At 37.9% G+C, this 24,280-nt stretch overlaps 1 protein-coding gene across 50 annotated transcripts in view; it reads left to right on the top strand.

The window, feature by feature from the left end:
* Positions 1 to 24,280, top strand: part of LOC106871531 (guanine nucleotide exchange factor DBS) — a 179,665-nt gene that overhangs the window by 6,710 nt on the left and 148,675 nt on the right. For 33 of the 50 annotated variants that reach the window (XR_016244916.1, XR_016244915.1, XR_016244914.1 and 30 more), the window contains exon 2: positions 11,226 to 11,279. The exons of the other annotated variants lie outside the window; for them this stretch is intronic. Coding sequence is in view for 20 of the 33 variants with exons in the window: in XM_089365626.1 (XP_089221752.1) it covers positions 11,226 to 11,279 (54 nt within the window). In the remaining 13 variants the exon portion in view is untranslated. The remainder of the gene's footprint in view (positions 1 to 11,225; positions 11,280 to 24,280) is intronic. 50 annotated transcript variants of the gene reach the window in all.

Below are 24,280 nucleotides of genomic sequence, written 5' to 3'. Positions count from 1 at the left end.
CGATATATACAAACATACCCTGAGGGTTCTGCTGTTTCTCTATCTATCCATCTACCTGTTCATCTACCTACATATCTACCTATAGATATATGTATATCTCTGTGTACAAATCTATATACTATGTATCTATTTATCTATGTACCTGTCTTTTTCTCCCTCTGTCAATCTATCTTTTTTTTCTCCCTCTCCTCTCTCCTTCTCTTTCTCTCTCTCTAATTTGTGAAAATGGTATAGAAACCATTCGCATATATACTTTAATTTATACAGCCATCCATTTATGTATATAGGGCTTTCATCAGTCATCTATATATGTATGGAGCCAAAGTGGACGAGTTCCTTTTGAGTGTTGGACCTCATGGAGGCAATGATCAAGACTTTTGGCATTATGTTGTGATTGAGAAGAAGACCCATTAAGCCGAGCAAAATTGCAATCATGGCAGATATTGGTGTCACACAAATGGCACCTGTGCCAGTGGCAAGTAAAAGCACCCATTACACTCTTGGAGTGGTTGGCATTAGGAAGGGCATCCAGCTGTAGAAAACCATGCCAGATCAGACTGGAGCTTGGCACAGCCTTCCAGGATGCCAGCCCTGGTCGAACCGTTCCAACCCATGCCAGCATGGACAACGGACGTTGAGTGATGATGATGATGATGATGATGATGATGTATAGGATTAGGCAAGATTTTCCGGAGGAAAACCAACAGTTGCCATGTATGCAAGTTTCTCCTTGCTGTCGATGTTTATCCCAGAAGGCCTCCAGCTTGGGCTAATGTAGCTTAGTACCAGTGTCATCACAGGGGTTAGGGTTAGAATGTAAAGGGGCTGGAACAGATAACCAGAGACATAGCATCTGATTCTAGCAATTGTGTCAGTTCTCTGCTCTGGATTGGTGCTTTTTTTTTTTATTGACCTCCTGAAAGGATGAAAGACAAAGTCGACCTCAATGGGATTGCATGGATCAGATGGAATTTGTTGAAGCAGATTTTCTATGGCTTTGTGCCATCATCATCATCATCATCATCATCGTCGTTTAATGTCCGCTTTCCATGCTAGCATGGGTTGGATGATTTGACTGAGGACTGGCGAAACAGATGGCTGCACCAGGCTCCAATCTGATTTGGCAGAGTTTCTACAGCTGGATGCCCTTCCTAATGCCAACCACTCCGAAAGTGTAGTGGGTGCTTTTACGTGCCACCGGTATGAAAGCCAGTCAGGCGGTACTGGCAACGGCCATGCTCAAAATGGTGTATTTTACGTGCCACCTGCACAGGAGCCAGTCCAGTGGCACTGGCAACGATCTCGCTCGAATGTCTTTACACGTGGCCCCACTGACATCAGTTCACAACCTTTGTTCCAAATTTGGTTGGAGTTTGGCCCACTTCAGGTTGGATTTCAGTTTGGTCTTGTACTTTCCCTGTGGGTGACCATGGGGCACAATTGCCCTGTTGTCATGGTGCCCTCAATTTATCTATGTACATCATCAGATGGGCCTTCCTTCTGAGCTTTCTGCTGAGGATTTTTGTCTTCTGCGTATGCAGAGTTAGCTCTGTGTAGGACAGTAGCACAGCTGTTGCCTGTGTTCTGCAACACTAAAGGACAAACACACAGCTACTTAACATTGACAGCTGCTGATATCCGGAACGTACCATTTCCAGGAAGGAAACACTTGACAGAGAAATCATGTTGAAGATCTAAATAGTCTTCCTTGCTTTAGAACTTGGTCTATGCTGCCACCTTCCTCGCCAACTCCCTCTCCATATTTTCAACAATGTTTATCTCTGAGATTTCCACCATTTGCTGGACTCCCCCTTTGTGCAGGGGTCATCACTGATCCTGTCTGTAAGTCCAGTCCAATTGGAGCTATTCCCTGCTTCTTGAAATTCCTCAACACCACTCTTAGCATTCCTAAATACTTTTCCCTCCTTGTGGCTCTTTTACTCTTCATTTTTCACTCTTCCTTTATCCTCTCCTCTATTCATGTACTTTTCCCTATTATTCTTCCTACTTTGCTGGACTTACATGCCTGATTCTTATCCCCCTCCCCCACTCTTTTCTGGTGAATTGTAGTATACAGCAGGATTATTATTATTATCATTATTATTCTAAGTTGGCGAGCTGGCAGAATCGTTAGCACACCAGGCAAAATGCTTAGCAGTATTTTGCCTGTCACTATGTTCTGAGTTCAAATTCCGTCGTGGTTGACTTTGTCTTTCTTCCTTTCAGGATTGATAAATTAAGTACCAGTTATACACTGGGGTTTAAGTAACCGACTAGTCCTCTCACCCCAAATTTCAGGCCTTGTGCTTATAGTAGAAAGGATTATTATTATTATGATCATTGTCATTATTTAGGCAACAAGCTGGTAGAATCCTTAGCCAAGCATTTTGTTGATGTCTTTTTAAGGTTTAATGCTTTGTTTTACTAGGGTCCTTGGTTCTCACCTGGGACCATATTATGGCCTTTGGGGCTCTATATAAGATTTTTTTTTCTTAAAATTCGTGTGCAATAAATTGTTTATACTTTTTTCAGTATGCAAAATATTTTAACAATTTTTAAAATTTTTTAATGCAATTCTTAATATTTAAGTCTAAAAATATATTGGGATATTTTTAAACATCAAATGGCTGAGGGTCCACCCAAGTAACATAGGAACCACAGATGACCCACCTACTTTTGTCAACAAAACCCTTTCCCTCAGACGTACCAAAATAAAACAAAAAACAAGCATTGGTGTGGTTAAGAAGCTTGCTTCCCAATCACATGGTTTTGGGTTCAGTCCCACTGTGCAATATTTTGAGCAAATGCCCTCTGTTATAGCCCTGGACCAACCAATGCTTTCAGAGTGAATTTAGTAGGTGGAAACTGTGTGGAAACTCACCATATGTGTATATATATGTGTTTGTGTGTGTGTGTGTGTATTTATATGTATATATGTGTGTGTGTATGTATTTATATATATGTGTGTGTGTGTATGTATTAATATGTGTATGTATATATATGTGTGTGTATGTATTAATATATGTGTATGTATATATATATATATATATATATATATATATATATATATATATATATGTATGTTTATGTGTTTGTAGCACTGGTGTAGGTTTGTTTATGTCCCCATAACATGAGAATTCAGCAAAAAAGCAAAACAAAAACACAAAACAAATACCAACGGAATAAGCACCAAGCTCAAAATAAATATTGGGGTCAGTTTGTTTGATTCAAACCCTTCAAGGCGTTGCCCCAGCATGGCCACAGTCCAATGCCTGAAAGAAAACGTGTAAAAGAATAAAAAATATAAGAAGGGGAAGCGACATTAAAACCTTAATAAATTAAACATAAGAATTATTTTGTGTCTTTTTTTAATCAATAATTCGTTAGTAATTCGTTAGTAATTCATTAAATGTTGGCAGTGAATTGACTGACACAGTAGTGTGGTGGACAAAATGTGTTACGGTAGTTAACTAGTTGTGGGTGTTTAGATATTAAGTTCAAATCTCATCTAAGCCAGCTTTCTTCTTTCAGCCTTCTGGATGGGTAGTGGTTGATAATGTTAAGATACCAGTGAAATACTGGGGACCAGACGGTAGGGTGTGATAGGATGAAGTTTTTCTGGTTTCATAACCATCCTCATTGTCTTTTGGTTCCAAGTTCAAATTGCACTGTGGTTGATAAGATTTAGAGTACAGAAACATTTCTGATCTCATGGCCTCTGTTCACCACCATCACCACCATTACCATCACCAGCATCACCACCACCATCTCCATCATCATCATCTCTATCATCATCATCATCATCATCACTGTCATCTTCGTCATCATCATTATCATTGCAATCATCACCACCATCCTCCTCATCATCATCACCATCGTCATCATCGTCATTGTCATCACCATCATCGTCGTCACAATCATCACCACCACCCTCCTCCCCCGACCATCATTTACCATCACCACCATCACTGTCGTCGTCATTTTTATGTCTGCTTTCCATGCTGGCATGGGTTGGACAGCTTAGCCGAGGTGGACTCGCCACATATTCAGGGATGCTGTTCACCTACACGGGTCGGGTGGTGGGGGACGTCACTGTACTTGAATTTCAGATGAGGGACCCCTTCCCCCCACCCTGTCCTACAAAACGACCGCTTACAAATCATTATTTCTGCCAAAGTATAAATAAACTTTGTCTGTGTATATTTATTTATTTTTATCAATGGTTTAAATTAATTTTAGTTTAATTAAATTACTCAATCGAAAGAGGTTAAATAGTTTGCTCGTCCAGAAGTGTATGCATATGTGTGTGTGGTGTGTGTATGCGTTGTATGCGTATATGCATATGTGTATGCGTGTCTGTATGCATGTGTGCGTAAGTGTATGTGCATGCACATGTGTGTGTGCATGCGTGTATACGTATTTGTATTTGTGTGCATATGTGTGTATGCGTATATGTATGTATTTGAATTCTCGTCTGACTTCTATCTTCAGGTTCAATAATTAAGCAATTTTCAGGTCAAACACCCTGACCTCCAAACCACCACCACCACCTCCACACTTACCTGCCTGTGGCTTTTCCCTTTATGTAGCCTAACACACACACACACACACACACACACACACACACACACACACACACACACACACACACACACAGGCTTGTTTAACACATACACACACTGGTTAAATAAAATTCATATTTGGATAAGATGCCCTCATTCCTACCAACATGAAAGAATGTGTGCATGCAGGCATGTGTGTGTGTGTGGACTTGTATGTGTGTGTATGTGCGTGGGCTTGTATGTATGCGTGTGTGTGTGGTGGAGCTGTGTATGTGTGTGCATGTGGGCCTGTATATATATGTGGGTGGGGGGGCTTATAAATGTGTGTGTGGGCCTGTATATGTATGTGTGTGTGTATTTGTGTGTGTACATATGTATGTGTGTATAATTGTTTGAATTACTTTGATGATGATGATACTGGTGTGTTAATGCTATTGATGATGTTGATAACCATCGTTAGCATCATTACTATCCTCGTTGTCACCATCATCATCATCATCATCATCATCATCATCATCAATCTGTTTTCCTATGCTGGTGGGGTGGATGGGGATGACGTGTGGGTCAGAATCAACATTTTCATTTTTTCTATTTTCTTTCTTTTTTTTTTTTTTTTTTTGGTGCCTTGAGATGGGAGGGGAGAGAGAGTAAAAGAGAGATTCCTCTAACAGAAGTCCCAAACACTCACAACAGAAGAGACACCACAACAAGTGCCCAAGGACCAGACGACAGGTTGTCTCCTCCCCGAGAACAAAGACACTCTTTCTAACAGATCTCCATATTATTTTCTGTCTCCCAATCTTCAGTCTCAAGGATTTTATTGACTTGTGGCTGTCATGGAAGACCCTTTCCCATGGGACCACTCTGAGATTGAACCCCCACTAAAAACCACACGGCCATATGTACAGCAGCCATTGTGTTGGGATTGTCATCGTCATCATCGTCATTATTTTAGTGTCCATTTTCACAAGCTTGCATGAGTCAGAAAGAATTTACTGAGTCAGATTCTTCTGTGTCTGGATGCCCTTCCTGTCACCGACCCTCACCTGCTTCCAAATATGGTCATATTTCACAACAGTCAGATATGTTTTTCACAGAAGACTGAGAATAAACAACATTGCTCCTATGTTCATGGCCTTGTGTTGAATGGTCACATGTAATTGACTGGCCCCTTCCCTGAAAAATTTCAGGCCTTGTGGGCCTTGCACCTGTGGTAGAAATTATTATTATTTTTATTATTTATATCACTTCTCGTATAGCTTATAGCACCAGCTCCAATTAGATGTCTGATGTCTGTATCAGCAATTATGAATGGTTGACAAAATTATCCAGTTCTTCCTAATTCCAGCCAAACATAATTGCTAACTCTAGTGATATTTGAACCTGGAACCCAGAACTATAGTGGAAGATACACAGAAACACTATAAAATACTTAGATGTGGTGGTGGTGGTGGTGGTGGTGGTGGAGACACACATGATATTCTACCATTGTCTACCCTCATTTCACCCCCACCCACCAATCAAATGTTGAAATACCTTCATAGCACCGCAAGAGTACCTGTTAACTGGTTCACTGATTGTTCACCAATCGTTCACGTTCCTTGCATTAATTATTACAATGATAAAGGTTTGTTCACTAGAATTCAGTAAACCACGTACGGTGAATGATTCCTTCTTTATGTAAACTGTACAGTACTTTGATTGCACATTTGTGCAGAACAGCAGAACTACAAGAAATGCAGACTGCTGCAACAGGCAGGTTTAGCAGCGCAGTTGTTTTTGTTTCCCTGCTTGCTGTGGTCTTTTGTAATGAGAACAAACACACACACACACACACACATCACTACTCCCCTCTTTCTCTTCACTCTCATTCATCTTTCTTTCTTCCCTCCTCTTTCTCTTCACTCTCATTCATCTTTCTTTCTTCCCTCCTCTCTCTCTTCCATATTCCTATGACAATATGTAGCAAGTGCACCATTTAATGAACATGTGCACATGCAAACATGATGTATAGGTTTGTGTGTGTGTGTGTATGTATGTGAATGTGAGTATATATATTTGTGTGTATGTGTGCATGCGTGTGTATATACATGGTGATGGTGAGTGCATGTGTGTGTGTGTGTGTGTGCATGTGTGAATATGTCTGGGTGTGTGTGTATATGTATACATATGTGTGTATATGTATTTACATATATATATATATATATATATATATATATATACATACACACACGCAAGCACACGTGTGCATCTATATGCCTGAATATTAGTATGTATATATATGTGCACATGTATCTGTCTGCATGAATATGTATATATATATATATAAATGCATGCACTTTCTGTGTGTCTAGGTGTATCTATACATGCATGTACATGTGTGTATATGCATGTACATATGTTTATATGTGTGTGTTGTGTGTACATGTCATGTGGAACACAGAATGTTTGTTGTGGGGTTTTTTTTTCTTCTTTCCAGTGACTTCTACAATGGCTTTCATAACATTCTGCTTAATTTTTGCTCAACTGAGTGGCAAAAGACCAAACAATGTGATCAGCAATGCAGACTTGAGTCGGGTGTATGAGTGATGAGGGGTGGGAAGTATTCTTCCAGGGGGGTGGTTCCGAAAGCAATCGGAGATTACAAGCGGTTTTGTTTGGAAATTGTCTCTCATAAAATGAATAATGTTGTTGTTGTTGTTGTTTGTCACTGTCCACCATGCCCTCTGCCTTCACTATCACCACAACCACTATTATCACCACCACCACTACAGTTTCTGCCATACCATCACTGGCTCTAACACCACTATCACCAGACCAGTACCATCATTACCACCACCATCACTCTGATCAATACCATCACCATCATTGTCACTGCTACCATTCATCACCACTGACACCACCACTACTACTACCACCACCACCACTACTACTACCACCACCACCACCACCACCACCGCCACTGCCATTACCTGCACCACCACCACTTTTTATTGTGGTTTACTGTAACTTCAAAAATCATATTATATCTTAGAGGTGTGGTGCAGAAAGAATGGAACCCATACTATTTACTTCAGATTATTATTATTATTATTATTATTATTATAGCAGCAAGCTAACAGAATTGTTAGCATGTTGGGCAAAAAGCTTAGCAATATTTTGTCTGTCTTTATGTTCTGAGTTCAACTTCCTCCCTGAAATTGCTGGCCTTGTTCCAAAATTTTGAAACTAATATTATTGCTTTTAGTGCAGCATAACCGGCCCATCTAAGAGTACCCTTCAATCACTGGGCAATAAACTGCACTTGCAAAGACTTGTTGACGGAAGTGAAGTTGTTGTCGTGGCCGATGACAGTACCACCCGATTGGCACCCATGCCGTTGGCACGTAAAACGCACCATTCGAGCGTGGTCATTACCAGTGCTGCCTGACTGGCTCCTGTGCCAGTGGCATGTAAAAAGCACCATCTAAGTGTGACCAATGCCAGTACCTCCTGACTGGCCCTCGTGCCGGAGGCACGTAAAAAACACCCACTACACTGTTGGAGTGGTTGGCATTAGGAAGGGCTTCCAGCTGTAGAAACTCTGCCAGATCAGATTGGAGCCTGGTGCAGCCTTCTGGCTTGCCGGTCCACAGTCAAACACTCCAACCCATGCCAGCATGGAAAGCAGACGTTAAACGACGATGATGATGATTATTGCTGCTGTTGTTGTTGTTAAGACTGCAGACTGGCAGAATAGTGACATTTCATCTGTTTTTACGTTTTGAGTTCAAATTCTGCTGAAGTTGATTTCCCTCCCATACTTTTGGGGGTCAATAAAATAAGTACCAACTGTGTATTGGGGTTGTTGTAACTGACTATACCATTCCCCATTGTGGAGCACCTGGACTGCAATACATTCAGATTTCTTTTTTTTTTTTTTCTTTGTAATTATTGGACTTTGGAGAAAAGGAATATACCTGAGATTGGTGAGATTTGATGCGTGAGAGGGAGTTCCAACAGGATGACTTTCTGGTGGGGAAGGACTGGGGAAAAATGATTAATGCAGAGACTGGGATGTTGAATATGACAACAGCAATGAAAAAAGTGGGGTGAGAATGGTGAAAAGAGAGGCGTGGAACCTTGTGAGGGAACTTGGTAGAAAAAAGCTGTGTGAAAGACTATTTTGTGTGTGTGTCCCTTTGTATCTCATATTTATTCAACACCGTTCAGCACCAACTAGTTTTTGATTCAGCAAAACGGGGGCTATCTGAATAAGCAGTGGGGAATGATATGATAAAGTAAGAATCCTATCACTACAGTGCCCCAGCATGGCCACTGTCCTATGGCTGAAACCATCAGAAGAGTAACAGTGAAACAGTTATCATGTTTGTCTCCTTCAATAATTTGCTTTGTTGTAACCTAAATAAGAAATTAGAAATAATCAATTTTTTCAATTAATATTGAGAAAACAATTTTTGAAAAATAAAAAAAAATTAATAAATTTGTACCATTTTAGCTTTGTTTAGACAGTCGGATTTTAAAAAAAAAATTTCAGACAGTTGAAGACATTTCTGGAATAAATATCTATTGGAGATACTGACTAAAGAGATCTTTAAATAGGGGTAATTAAAATCCCTAATTAAATTAATGCTTGATTAATTAATTTTTTTTTTTAGGAGAGGTTATTCTTCTCAAATAAGGAACTGAAAAGATTGTTTTTAATATTGCTTGAACAATGCATTTAACTCCACTGGCCCATTATTATATCAGATTATATATACATGTTTATATATATATATATATATATATATATATATATATATATATATATGTGTGTGTGTGTGTGTGTATGTGTGTATAAACTTTATTTGTGGGTTAACAAGGCAACCAATGGTTTCATGTGAAGTGATCTTCACAATTGTTCAAGAAAGTCACATGGAAGAGTTGGTACTTGTCTCTAAAACTGTGGCATGCTTAAAAAATTGCGAAGATCACTTCACATGAAACCATTGGTTGTCTTGTTAACTCACTAATAAACAATATTTATCCACCAATGCAGTATCGAGCACTCATTCTCAATGTTTTATATTAGAGTACACTCCCCCTCCACAACACACATTTATTATTAATCAGTCGATTTAGTGACCGAAGGGGTAAGAGTCAAAATATTGAATTCACGTTACTCTAACCAAATACTAATTGAGTGCTAATTTTGCTTATCCATTCAATCATGTACATAGGTGTATATGTGTGTATATATATATATATATATATATATATATATATATATATATATATATGCGAGAGAGAGAGAGAGAGAGAGAGAGAGGTACAGGTAGCCTTAGTGGCTATGGCAGCTGCAAATTAAAAATAAAAATACTCAACATGTTTGAAGGCAGAGTTATTTTCTAATATAAAGTTGACCTGCAATTTGCCAGATGTTTCACCTAGAGACCAACAATTCTGCTTTCAGATTCATCTGAATTTTCATTATAATATTCATTCTGTTTCCGTTACACTCTTGACCACCCACATTCCATGCTCTCTCCTTCATCTGCTAGCATAACCACCCTATTTCCACACCACTACCTGCCACTCCCCTCCCCCTGCTCATTTTTTATCATTCATCATACTCTCTGACCACTTGCTATTTTCATGACTATCCTTCACTTATGCTCTCTTTTGACTTATAGATAAGTACCTACTATAACTGTCTCTCTTCCATTGCACCCAACCTTTACAAAATCTTATTGTCTCACTTACTACTCTTCCACTGTGGCAATTCAATTACTGTTCTCTCATTTCATACACATCATCAGGATCTCATTTCTTTCTCCTTCCCACCTTACTTTATCTTCTGCAATTGTCTCCACCCCTTTCTACCCATTCTGTTGATCACATAATCCTGAACATATGGAAACAGCCAGAGCAGTTAGCCCTGAGACCAACTGGTGTCCTATTTAGGTCATTCTGTGTATTTTAATCTTGATCACTCACCCTGGGTTAAACTCCAGCCTGTAGGCTCATGACAAACCTAAGACATACATTAGTTTGTAGTGGGTGTATTATTATCATTAACCATAATAATAGAATACAATGTTATAGCCTCATTGTAGCCAATTTTCCAAATGGTTTCATACCAGAAATTGAGAACTAACTCTGGCAATCATCAGAAATGACTACATAATCTTTGTCTCAATTCATTTTTAAAATAATGAATAATTAGATAAAATAACTTAGTCATTATTGAGCTGGCGATTGTAATGTAAATTAATATAATCTAGATAACTTTAACCCTTTTCTTATCGTATTTCTGTTGAAATATGTTGCCTTTGTTTCAATTTTGAAAATAATGAAGAATTTAGTCAAATAAGTTTGTCATTATTAAGCTGATGTTTGGAATATAAATTAAATTGAAGTATTTTGATGTTTAGATCAGATTAAAACAAGAAGCTTGTATCATAGAACCAGTGGGGGTGGTCTCAGGTGGGTTGGTATCAAAATGGTTAACTGTTTCATCCGGGCCTTAAGAATCTTTTGCATTTACATAAAATAATGCCAAATGTTTTGTGGGTTTATGTGTGTTTGTGTGTGTGTGTGTATGTGTTTATGCGTGTGTATTTGTGTGTGTGTGAATGTGTATCTCATTTTTGATGTGTTTATTTTTTTGTTAAACCACAGCTTATGGTATGTTGATCAGTGACAGAGTGGCACCTGTGCCTCTTCCTGTACCAAGTAGGTCACTTTTTATACTTTTTCAATTTCATCTAAGGTGTTAGAAATAGCAGCCAAATCTTCCTCAAACGACACCTTATTGTCTTTTAATGAAAAGAAAAGCAAGGAACACAGACAAGATAACGTAATCTGTGTTGGACCATTCCTGAAAATTATATGAGATGGCCATAACTGAAGCAGTTTTGATCATAGGTCTGCTTAACCAGGTCTCACCTGGGGTCAGACAACACCTACTCAACTCATTTGGTTGAGATGATCAATTGACACCTCTCACTTGCAAAAGTTTGTTGTCTTCTTCCAAGACATTGCCAACATTGTACAAAGGTCTTGAAGGGAATTGACACATGTTATTGTCTGGAACTCAGCATGAGAGAATCCAAAGACGTAGTCTTCAGCAACATCTGTTAATATGGCTAATAATATTTCTTACATCTGAGTTCTTGAATTCTGGGCTTTTTGCTTCTTAATGGCACTTAATTGTGGTATTCTTCTTCCTACAAAGAAACTGGTGGTACTTTTCAGTCTTCTGAGAAGTGGTTCCATTTTTTTTTTCAAAGGGAAGATCACAGCAACAATTTGGTGGCACATCGTGCCAGTGGCATGTTAAAAAGCACCCAGCACCTTCTGTAAAGTGGTTGGCATTAGGAAGGACATCTAGCCATAGAAACCAAACCAAATCAGACTGGAACCTGGTGCAGCTTCCCAGCTTTGGTCAAACTGTCCAACACATGCCAGCATGGAAAAATAGGCATTAAAGGATGATGATGGCTATCTCTGATTCCTTAGAATCACTCTTGTGATGATTCTCAAAGTTCAGTTTTCTGACCTGTGCATGCTTGTATGTATGTGTGTGTGGGGGGTATATATTTATAGATAGATAGATAGATTTATTTTTCTTCTTTTTTCTTACTTTTTTCCATTTTATCTTTTCCTTTTGATTCTTCTTTTCCTTTTCTTCCATTTCCTTTTGACTTCCATACTCTGACAGGAATCCTATATAGAAATACCGACGTGCAAATTCCATCATTTCTTCAGTCAACTTGCCTGAAGACTCTATGCTTCTGCAAACGAAACTCAAAGTAACAAGAGACTTGTTCAACCAAAATAAAACTATTACTGTCGTATCATGCACTCTTTTTTGCCAATGGTTTGCACTAAACTGCACATGCGCACATGTGTGTGTGTGTGTGTGTGTGTAGATGCACACACACACACACATACACACACACACACACACATATAAAAGCTGTAAGTGTGGTGTGGTTGTGTGGTTAAGAAGTTTGCTGTCCAGCTATGTGGTTTTAGGTTCAACCCCACTGCAAGTCTCTTCTATAGGCCAGGAGTGAATTTGGTAGACAGAAACTGAAAGGAGAACCATCACACACACGCACACACACACACACGCACACACACACACACACACACACATATATATTGGAGCCTGGTGCAGCCTTCTGGCTCGCCAGCCCTCAGTCAAACTGTCCAACCCATGCCAGCATGGAAAGCGGATGTTAAACGATGACGATATGTATGTGTATGTATGTGTCTGTATGTGTATGTATGTATGTATGTATGTATGTATGTATGTGTGTATATGTGTGTGTATGTGTGTGTGTATGTGTGTCTGTATATATGTGTGTATATATATGCATATATTGTATGCATATATGTATATATGTGTGTGTGTGTGTTGATTCCTGCTGGTATTAAGTTACATACCAACTCAGCTTCTTTGTTCTTCCTAAATCTATTGAGTAACAAAGTGATTAAATCCTCTAATCAACTTAACGACCAATCACTGAAGCTGTATATCGATTAATCACTGAAACACATTTGTAGAACTCTTAAATTAGATTGAAATTACAATTCAAAATTTTTAAAAAATAACATTTTGTTGCTTAACTTCTTTTTAAAAATTATTTAATTTAAATCAATTTTTTTCTTTAATTATTTTAACCTTCAATTTTTTTAAAAGTATTAAACAAACTTCGTTTACTGCTTTAGACAAATATATCTTTCTTTTGTCTTTTCCATGTTTCAGTCATTGGACTGTGGCCATGCTGGGGCATTGTGTCGAAGGGTTTTAGTCAAGCAAATTGACCTATTTCTTTTTTAAAACACGGTGCTTATTCTATCAATGTCTTTTGCTGAACAGCAAAGTTGTGGGGATGTAAGCACACCAACACCAGTTCTCAAACCCAGACACAGACATATTCCTCAGACCTCTCCCTTCATTCCCCAGAACCCCTTAAGAAGGGCATCTCGCCATAGAAGCCTTGCCAAAACAGACAATAGAAGCTGGCATAGCCCTCTGGCTTGTCAGCTCTTGTCAAACTGCCCAATCCATGCCAGCATGGAGAAAAGACGTTAAATGATGATGATGATTGTGATGATACACAAATATGATGGGCTTCTTCCAGTTTCCATCTACCAAATCCACTTACAAGGTTTTGGTTGACGCAAGGCTGTTGTAGAAGACACTTGCCCAAGGTGCCACACAGGGGGACTGAACCCAGAACTGTCCGATTTCATAGTGAGCTTTAAAACCACACAGCCATGCCTGTGCTTATATATTTATCACCTCTGCCAAGGAAGGAGGTTATGTTTTCATCGGTGCTGGTTTGTTTAATTTTATCTTTCATTTAAAAAATAAAAAATTATAAAAAAAAAATGTTATCCGTTTCGAAATTCTCAAAGAAAACAGGAACTGCCATGTTTGAGTTGAAGATTACGGAAAATATGGAACATTATTGCTACAAAGACTATCACTTCACTTCTTAAAGGAGGGAAGGAACAAATTTTTTCAAAAAAAGATATGCAAAAAATGGAAAGAAAAGCCAACTGCCTCACCTCATTTTCCCTTGTGTGTCTGGTTATATTGAAATGTAATCATTGATTCCTTTTCTTTCATTTTGTTGTTGTTGTTGTTGTTGTTATTATTGGCAGCAATGTTTCCAAAGACTTATTTATTCATTCTATCAAGTGGGGTTTTTTTTTTCTGTTTTTAGATTAATTTCAGTGAGGATGAGAAGGCTCTCTCTCTCTCTCTTTGTTTTTGCTTTTGTTTACACAATTGAGATAAAATAGAAACAAAGAAACTATATTAGCTTAATGTAGGAAATAAGGAAGGAAGGAAGGTGTAGCAGACTTTAGTTTTAACCACAAAAAGTAGCCATTGACAAAATACTTCATTTGTAACCTTTAGCTTTCCTTTGGATTCTTGTTGAGATTATTATTATTATTATTATTATTATTAAAGCAGCAAGCTGGCAGAACCGTTAACACATGAGACAAAATACTTAGTGGCATTTTGTCTCTCTTTACATTCTGAGTTCAAATTCTGCCAAAGTAGACTTTACCTTTCGGGGTTGATAAAATAAGTACCAGTTGAACACTGGGGGCCAGTGTAACTGACTTAAGCCCCTCCCCTCTAAGCAGCTGGCTTTGTGCCAAAATTAGCAAGAATTATCTTTATTATTATTATTATTTTTGTTACTGTTATTGTGTGTTGTTCCATGCACAACTCACTAATCATCTACTGTTAATTCAATTTCATTCGTTAGTTAATTAATTAGGTTTGAGCTATTGTCTATTACAATTGCTGCCCACTTCTTTTTTTTAATTCTTGGTTGGAACCACAGCTTCCATCAGTGTGTTTCCTTCCCAAGAACCAATTAAAGACATTGCAACAACAACAACAACTATTACAAACAGGGCATAAAACTCACAATGTAACTTTTTCTTCTCCCCCTCCCCCCTCTCACAATTTTTGTCTCTTTTTTCCTTATTTTGTCTATATTCAAACGTATTTTAATGTACGACACCGGCCATAACCACCACAACTGATATTAATTTAGTCAGTCTACTTACATAATGTGCCAGTGATGCACTTGGTGAAAACATCATCATCATCATCATCATCATCATCATCATTTATTTTCCATGCTGGCATGGGTTGGACGGTTTGGCCAGAACTGGCCAGGCCAGGAATCATGCCAAGTTCTTTTGTCTCTTTTGACATGGTTTCCACACTCAGATGCCCTTCCCAAAGCCAACCACTCCACAGACTGTACTGGGTGCTTTTCACATGGCACAAGTACCACTGCTATATCTATATACCTTTTTCTTGGGTTCAACTCCACTGCATGGCATTTTGGGTAAATATCATTTTCTACAGCCTTGGGTCATCTCTCTCTACTCACGCTCCCCACCTGAGGCAGCCATGTATCTCTTCTCATGCAAGATTCCTTTTTTCTGTCCTTCAATACTTAGGCTGAGGGGCCTTGTCTTCTCTTGTGAATTACTTGGTAACCTCACTGCTGCTGGTGCCAACTAAAAGAAAAGGGACCCAGAACACTCTGCAAGGTGGTTAGTTTTTAGGAAGGGCATTCATCCATAGAAACTATGTCGAAGCTGACAGCAGAGCTTGGTGTAGTCTTCTGGAATAAACTTTACAGCTATGGCCATGCTGGAGCTGCCAGTTATCAACCCCATCTGAGATGAACACATAAGTACCAGTTACACACTGGGGTTGATGTAATTGACTATCCCCTCCCCACAAATTTCAGGCTTTTTGCCTATAGTAGAAAGTATTATTATTATTATTAGTAGTAGTAGTAGCAGCAGCAGCATATTCTTTTTTGATCCTACTCAAAGTAAAGCCACCCACCATTTTGTAATTTCTCTCTATAATGCCCCCCCCCCACACACACACCTGCATCAATCCTGTGGCAATAAGTAAATCATTAGTTTTTTTAGTTATTATTATTATTATTATTATTATTATTATCATTTACTTACTTCAGCAGTACATATACTAAAATTGGAATGATACAGAGATGATTATTATTATCCTTATTAGAAACAATTATTATTATTGTTATTAAGATTATTATTTGCTTTGGCAGTATATACACTAAAATTAGAATATAGGGATGATTATTATTATTATTATTATTATTATTATTATTATTATTATTATTATTATTATTATTAGAAACAATTATTTTTGTCATCATCATCATCATCATCATCATCATCATTATTATATGCCATTAATTCCTTGTATTATTGATTTCTGTGAGAATGGCAAGGATGGGTGAGTGGTGAGTTCTCCAGCAGCAATTCGTTGCATGCAAGTGAAGTGTCATGTTCAACTGGAATCGAAGCCGTTTACCAATTCTCATGTCTAATAAACCATAAGGCACTTAAGAATTGCATTACTTTAAATTGACATCTGTTTAGAATTCTAACGAGAACAGTGATTATTATGGGAATTGGCGGCAGGGGGTGGGGAGAGGAATTAAAAAAAAAAAAGCTGTTTGACTTGAATCTCTGTAGGGTTTTAAATCATAGGTTTCTGTTTCTTTGCCAATATTAATCAGGTTTATATTGGTCACTCAAATTGTTGCTTCTGTTATGCTTTTAGGTAGGAGGGAATGCTTTTAGGTAGGAGGGAATGCTTTTAGGTAGGAGGGAATGCAGTGCCTATGACTCTTTACAGGGCTGCCAAGACTGGTGACAAGGAGAGAGGGAGGTACCCTTAAGCTGGGACCCTAATCCTTGTTCTTGCAACAGAGTAGACTCCAATAGAAGCACCCGATGTTCTTACGGTTCCAAAGGATAGAAGGCAAATTTGACCCTGGTGGAATTAGAACACAGAATGTGAAGAGTCAGAAGAAATGCTTCTAAGCATTTTGTCCAAAGTGCTAATAATTCTGCCAGTTTGCCACCATAGATTACTAGAATGAAATTTCCCCTGACCCTGATACCTGATATAATTCTAAATGTTAGGTGCCCAGTCTCGGTCTTTGCTTCAAACAAGACTGCAGTTCTATTGAGATAAGCAGCAGAAAGACATGCCTCTCACAAATGGTACCCACACCTATTCACCATCTAGAAATCTCTGTCGTGTTTGTCTTAGCATCCTCATCCAGGATACGCCTAACCAGCCATACTGAGGGTGCTGGCAACAGAATGGTCACCTGAGAAGTGGAATGCTTCTCTTCGACAATAAATTAAATAAGAAGAGATATTCCAATCTGATGAGGTAGGAATTGGGGTAAGGCACAATGGTCAGGAGCTAAACAATAATGGAAGCATTTGCCATATCTGCTGTTTTTTTATTTATTTCTTTCATTTTTTTTAGAGACAGCTCCATTTCATCCTATTTCTGAGCAAGATTAATATTAATGATAATAATGACGATAATAATGATGATGATGCTAGTATTAAAAATAATAAACAAACCCAAAGCAACTAAAGAGAAATGCATAATTTTTTTTTTTCATATTTCTGTCTAAAATGACAGCTCATACGAAACATATCGTCTTTGTATGATACTTAACCAAAATATGTGTGTGTGTGTGTTATACGTGTGATATATTTTATATTTCACTGATCTTGTAAGTTAACTATGTTGATATATATATATATATATTTTCCACAATATATAAAGTGTGTGTGTGCGTACACACGCACACTGAGAAATGACAGTTTGTTAATTTCTCTCTCTGCTAATCTTTCTTTCCATTGGTTTTTCCTTTCCAATGCCAATCTCAGAGGAATTGAAGAATATTCATGTTGCTTCTCCAAAAAGTCCTAATATTCCTATTCCATATTCTCTCTCTCTTTCTCTCTCTCTCTTTCTCTCTCTCTCTCTCTCTCTCTCTCTCTCTCTCATCTTTAAATACATATTAACCATTATTTAAATGAATGTACACAAATCCTTTGCTAGAATCAGAAAATATTGACAAATGGAATCTTCCACAGACTTATTTTGATTACTTGATTAGAATGGTTTTTGATTGCTGCCTTTAGTCAGAAAGATCTTCAGAAAGGCATGAAGACTACAGATTCTCTCTCTCTCTCTCTCTCTCTCTCTCTCTCTCTCTCCCCCTCTCTCTCTCTCTCTCTCTCTCTCTCTCTCTCTCTCTCTCTCTCTCTCTCTAATTTGGTAATATTATAACTTCCAAAGAATCTCTGTTGGTTTTCTGCAAGATGTATCTTATTCTTGTTTACTCTTGGATGGCTCTCAGCAAGTAAATCTATAAACAAAGGCATTCCAACTATGGCCATCCTGTAATATTTTTTTTGCTTTTGTTTTCCAAGAATAACCTACTCCTGGCTCCATTTTCCAATGTGTCTTTCTTTAAGCTGTAAATATGTAGTATAAGGAATGTTTGGCTACTGTTTCTTGTAAGTCAAGCTATCATGTACAGATATCGGTTTGTGTGGTCAGCATTAGGAAGGAATTAATTTAGTGTTGATGTGCTAGAAATAACAGCCATCTTAGAAAAGGTAGGTACATAGAATAGTATGGCTTCTAGAAACAGTATTTCTGGATGGCCTGCATCTATCTATCTATCTATCTATCTATCTATCTATATATATATATATATATATATATATATATATATATATATATATATATATATATGAAATAGTGGTTTTGCACACACATCCCTGCATGTAGTGGGTATGGGGTATGTATGTATATTTACACCCTTCTAAGCCAGTATTTGCAGTCACCCTTTGCATTCCTGATCTGATGATAAACCCCTCCTCCTCCTATCTACCTGTTGATCACCTTCCCTATCTCACTCTCTCACATCTCCCCACCACCTATGAAGCTCATGGCCTAAGAATGGTTCCCACCCTCTGCCGCTCCACTTCAAAGCCCCCCTCCCCATCCCCGTCATTTTACTTCCCTCCTGCTCCGGTCCCCCACCTCCCTGTCATTCTATTCCCCCCCTCCTGCTCCGGTCCCTATCTGCCAGTGTCCTTCGCTTGGTCTGTCTATGCGACTGTATTGGTCTGTCCTCACCACTCTACCTGTGTCCACCTCCTCCCTCCTCTGACCCCCTTCAATTATCACCCTATCAATCATCTCTTCTCCCCTTCCCCACACCCACCACCACTTGTGATGCTCACTCCCTGCTGGACAGCTGCCAGTCATCACTTCCTCTCTACATCTTTTTCGCTTACTCTTTTCTGTCCACATCTTTTATGCATGTATATGTGCATTTGTGCATGTATATGTATGTATATGTGTATCTATATATATCTGTGTGTGTGTATATATATATATATATATATATATATATATATATTTGTTTGTGTGTATACATATATAGATATATATATGTATATATGTGTATGTATTCATGTGTACGTACATATATAGATACATGTATGTGTGTGTGTATGTATATGTATATATATATGGTTCTGGTGCCATCTTTTCTGCATATGCTTCTCTTGGGAGTAGATATGGACTCTACATCCATATTGTGTTCTTCTCTCCATATTTGGTACATTCAACTCACTGTGCACTTTTACACGAGAAGTCTGCTGCTCCATACATTTCCCTCTCTTCCGTTCTTCCTTTACCATTCCATCTGGCATCACCCTTGCATTACAATTACCATTATCTCTGCTACTTCCTCTACCAATCCCTCTGCCATCTCTCTTCAACTCATTCTTCCTACCATTCCCCCCCCCCCGTCCCTGCCCCAACCATTCTCTGCTGCTGCCGCTGTGTTCCTCTTTACCATTTATCATCTCCTCCTTGACAGCGATGAACATGTTCCAAGCTGACTACAAGAAAGTAAGCAATAAATAAAATGTACACTAAAATAGAGTTTTATGGTCTGTGGGATTTTTTGTTGTTTTTTAAAAGATACATGTTGTGTTGCTTTGGGTTAGTGTCTTTTACTGTAACCTGGGATGACCAAAGTCTTGCAAATGAAACTGTAAAACGTTTATTGTCTGTCTGTCTGTCTGTCTGTATGTATGCACACACACACACACACACACACACACACATATGTATCTGTTGATTCACCAGAAGCTTTAAATTACAGGACTCAATAATTTTGGTTGATCTGTGTTTGTGATAAAGACTTCAAAAATCAAAGTAAATGCTTTAGACAATACAGGTGACACGTCTGGTCTTCCATACTGTATCGTCACTCCACAACATTACTGAACGTTGTTATATAACAACATCGGAGATTGCAGTGTTCTCTTCAGTTTTTCACATTATTTATTTATTTTGACATTATTAACAACATACATTCATACATTGAGGCGTATTCATTTATATACGTATATGTGTCTATAGAGATGTATATCTTAAAATATACTCTCTCTCTCTCTCTCTCTCTCTCTCTCTCTCTCTCTCTCTCTCTCTCTCTCTCTCTCTACACACACATATACACAGTTTGGCTCAGCTCCATATGACTTATTCAAAAATATAATGTGACTCTTACCAAATGCGTTGAGTGCCACTTCTTTGATTTGTTCATTCACTCATATATCATGTAGAGGGTTAGTTGAAGGAATTTGCCTGCTATTTCTGATTCAGTAACCCTATAAAGGCCTCTGTGACAAGGGGAAGGGCACCCAGCTGTAAAAGCTGGCACTTCGTTAGTTATGATGACGAGGGTTCTGGTTGATTTGACCAACAAACAGCCTGCCCAGTTGACGTGCAAGTGGTTGAGTACTCCACAGACACACATGCCCTTAACGTAGTTCCCAAGGAGATTTAGTGTGACACAGAATGTGACAAGGCTGACCCCATCTTAATTACTGGTACAGCTGATTTTTGCCAGCTGAATGGATTGCAGGGACGTGAAATAGAGTGTCTTGCTCAAGGACACAACATGCTTCTGAGAATTAAACTCACAACCTTATGACCACGAGCCAAATACCATAACCACTGAGCCATGCACCTCCACCCCAGCAGTAAAATCCGTGCTTTGACATACAATAATGAACATGGGGGAGGGGGGTTGTGTGTACTCGATGATGAATTGGTATAGCAAATGCTGGGGGGGGTTGTGCAATGTTGCAAGACCCCCCCCCTCCACCCAACTCACAACAACGTAAGAAAAACTGATGTAAAATGATTATGATGTAAGTATGGTATATTTCATTTGCGTGTGTGTATGTGTGTCTAAATATATATATATACATATATATATATATAGTTTATATGGTAAAGGATTAACTTTCAGTAAATCAGATATATTTCTCATCATTTTGTGCTTGAATGATCTAAATGAGGAGTTTAATCTGATTAGATTAGTGTTTTATAGATTAGCTTAACAGAATATATATATATATATATATATATATATATATATATATATATATATATATATATATATATATAATATATATGTATATATATATATATTCTGTTTATATATATATATATATATATATATATTCTGTTTATATATATAAAGCTGAAGTTGTGTGTCTGTGTGAAGCCTTTTTAAAAGTTTATAGACATCCACATTTTCCACCTTTTTGTAAAAAAATTTACATCAATGGAATTTTCTCGATGTGAACTTTCCAGTGCAGTAATTAGGTTTTTAAAATTCCGTTTACTTTGTATGATTTAAGGAAGATTTGGCTGTTGTTTCTAGCAACTTTTATATTTCTTCCCTTCTACCTGGGACAGCGTTCTTACACACGCGCTCAACAGAGAGAGAAAGTGATACATACAACGTCATAGATTAAACTTTCTTCTCAGTATTCGTTACCTATTTTTCATAACATTGATACGTAAAAACACACACGACCACACATACGTAATCTGTGACAACAACATACACATTGCTCCCGTTCTCTATCTCCCCCTCTTCCTCTCTCGCTCTTGCAAACGCATACACGTGGAAGTAAACACAATCATTCACGTTCGTCAATGTGGCATAACTACAAAGTTGTACCCACCGACTTTGGAAGGTCATAACTTTTAGAAAAATGAATATCTTTTTATGAAATTTTCTATGCATACATTATTTATTATGTAGATTCCGAATATACAAAAATTTTCAGTGAAAGTGTTTTGGGATGAGGGTGGGGGACAATTTTCGGAAATTCCACTTAAATTCCTCTTAACTTCCAGGAAAATGAATATTTTTTCGTGAAATTTTCTACAAATATACCTTGATGTATGTACAATTCGAGCATGTAGGAATTTTGAAGGAAACACCTGCAGGTTATTTTTGTGAAGTGTTCCCCACTCGGTGGTGTTTCGGAGCAAGTCGTCCATATTTGTTTAATTTTTCTCTATTATGTGCGTAAGTGCATCCATAGATTTCTAATGAAGTAATAGGCAGTGAAGAGAAGCCGTCATAAGAAAACTTTTAACTACCTGTAGCCCTTTCTCCCCCTCTCCCTACCTCTTCCTCTCTTGCTCTCTCAAACGCATACACATGCAAGTACACAATCATTCAGTAAAATATAACTCATGTTCGTCAATATTTTGTAAATATACCACGATTTTCACTAGGGTGTTAGGGTTAGGGTTTTAGGGTCAGGGTTAGGGTTTAGGGTTTAGCTTCATTTTGATGTATGATACATGTTCCTGTGTTGGTAATTATACCTGTCCTAAACAAAATGGCGTTACTTTTTGACTCACCCTCATATATATATATATATATATATATATATATATATATATATATATATATATAATTATCAAAAATGTATTTATTGTTTATGTATTTTTTATATTTATTTACTATTATTTATCTGTTTTTCCCCATCAACCAGAGAATATATATTTTTCAACATTTTATGACCTAAGATGGTTTATATCCTAAATGGTGGTGAGTGTATGTAGTTAATTATTTAACTAAAAAAAAATAACAGACTAAACCAATTAATACATATCACTATTTTTTTGTTTGTTTTTATTTTTTTTTTGTTTAGCTTTAGTTTTGACTAATATCTGTTAATCTCTCATTCTTAACCCCTACCCCCACCAGTAGTTTACAGATAGTTGCCCATGTTACTGGGGAACATGGCCTAGTGGTGAGCATATTGGGTTCACAATTATAAGGTTGGGGTTCAATTGCCAGACAAGACAGCACGTGTATGCAAGCAAATTGCTTCATTTCATCTTGTTTCAGTCAACTTGGCTGTAAATGACCACCAGTCTGGTGTTGATGCAGCTCTCTGTCTCTTGTGTGTCTGTCTCTCTCTTTCTCTCTCTCTCTCTATCTCTCTCTCTCTCTCTCTCTCTCTCTAGCATCTTTGATGTGTCACTGGGTCAAAGGTGGTTTGACTGAGAGGGTGTCTAAATCTACTGGTATGTGATGGAGATAAACATACTGCTACATTAAATGAACTAAATGCCCTGCAGCATTTAGTTTTGTTCCCCTTTGGGAGCAGAAAAGGGGTCATTAAAACTGACAGAGCAGAGAAGACCTAGCTGCTACATATGTGGCAGTAGAGGTGACTTGACTTTCCATTGGAAGCAAGAGGAAAATTGAAACAAAAATAAGATAGAAGACAGCAGCAGATCCCTCAGATGAAGACTATGGTTGCTGCTGCTGCTGCTGCTGCCACCAGTGATCCCAAGGTCAACTTTGTCATTCATCCTTTTGGGGTCGATAAAATAAGTATCTGCCAAATACAGAGGTCAATGTAATTGATTATCCCTTTCCTTCTGAAACTACTGGCCATGTGCCAAAATTTGAAACTATTATTATTATTATTATTATTATTAAGGTGGCGAGCTGGCAGGATCATTAGCATGCTGGACGAAATACTTAGTGGTATTTTGCCTATCACTGTGTTCTGAGTTCAAATTCTGCTGAGGTCAACTTTGCCTTTCATCCTTTTAGGGTCAATTAAATATGTACCAGTTATGCACTGGGGTCAATGTAATCGACTTAATTCTCCCCCCCAAAAATGTTAAGCCTTGTGCCTCCAGTAGAAAGGATTATTATAAGAACAGTATTAGTGGATGGTGGAATCAGTAGAGCAATGTATTCAGTCTATCTCCCTTTATATTTTGATTTCAAATCCCACAATAGTTTCGTTTTTCTTTTGTCCTTCCAAGGGTTGATAAAATAAATACCAAAGATAAACCGAACCATTCAAATACACATACCAGTCAGATAAACTGCTGCTGCATTTATCAATGGCTAACTTTGAACTATCCATTGCACTTATTTTACACGTAGGTGAACTGAGTCAGC

The sequence above is a fragment of the Octopus bimaculoides genome, chromosome 18 (assembly GCF_046866305.1).
Source record: "Octopus bimaculoides isolate indiv1 chromosome 18, ASM4686630v1, whole genome shotgun sequence".
Classification (NCBI taxonomy): Eukaryota; Metazoa; Mollusca; class Cephalopoda; order Octopoda; family Octopodidae; genus Octopus; species Octopus bimaculoides.
Note: the sequence above shows the minus strand (reverse complement) of the source record. Positions and strands in the feature narration are given on the sequence as shown.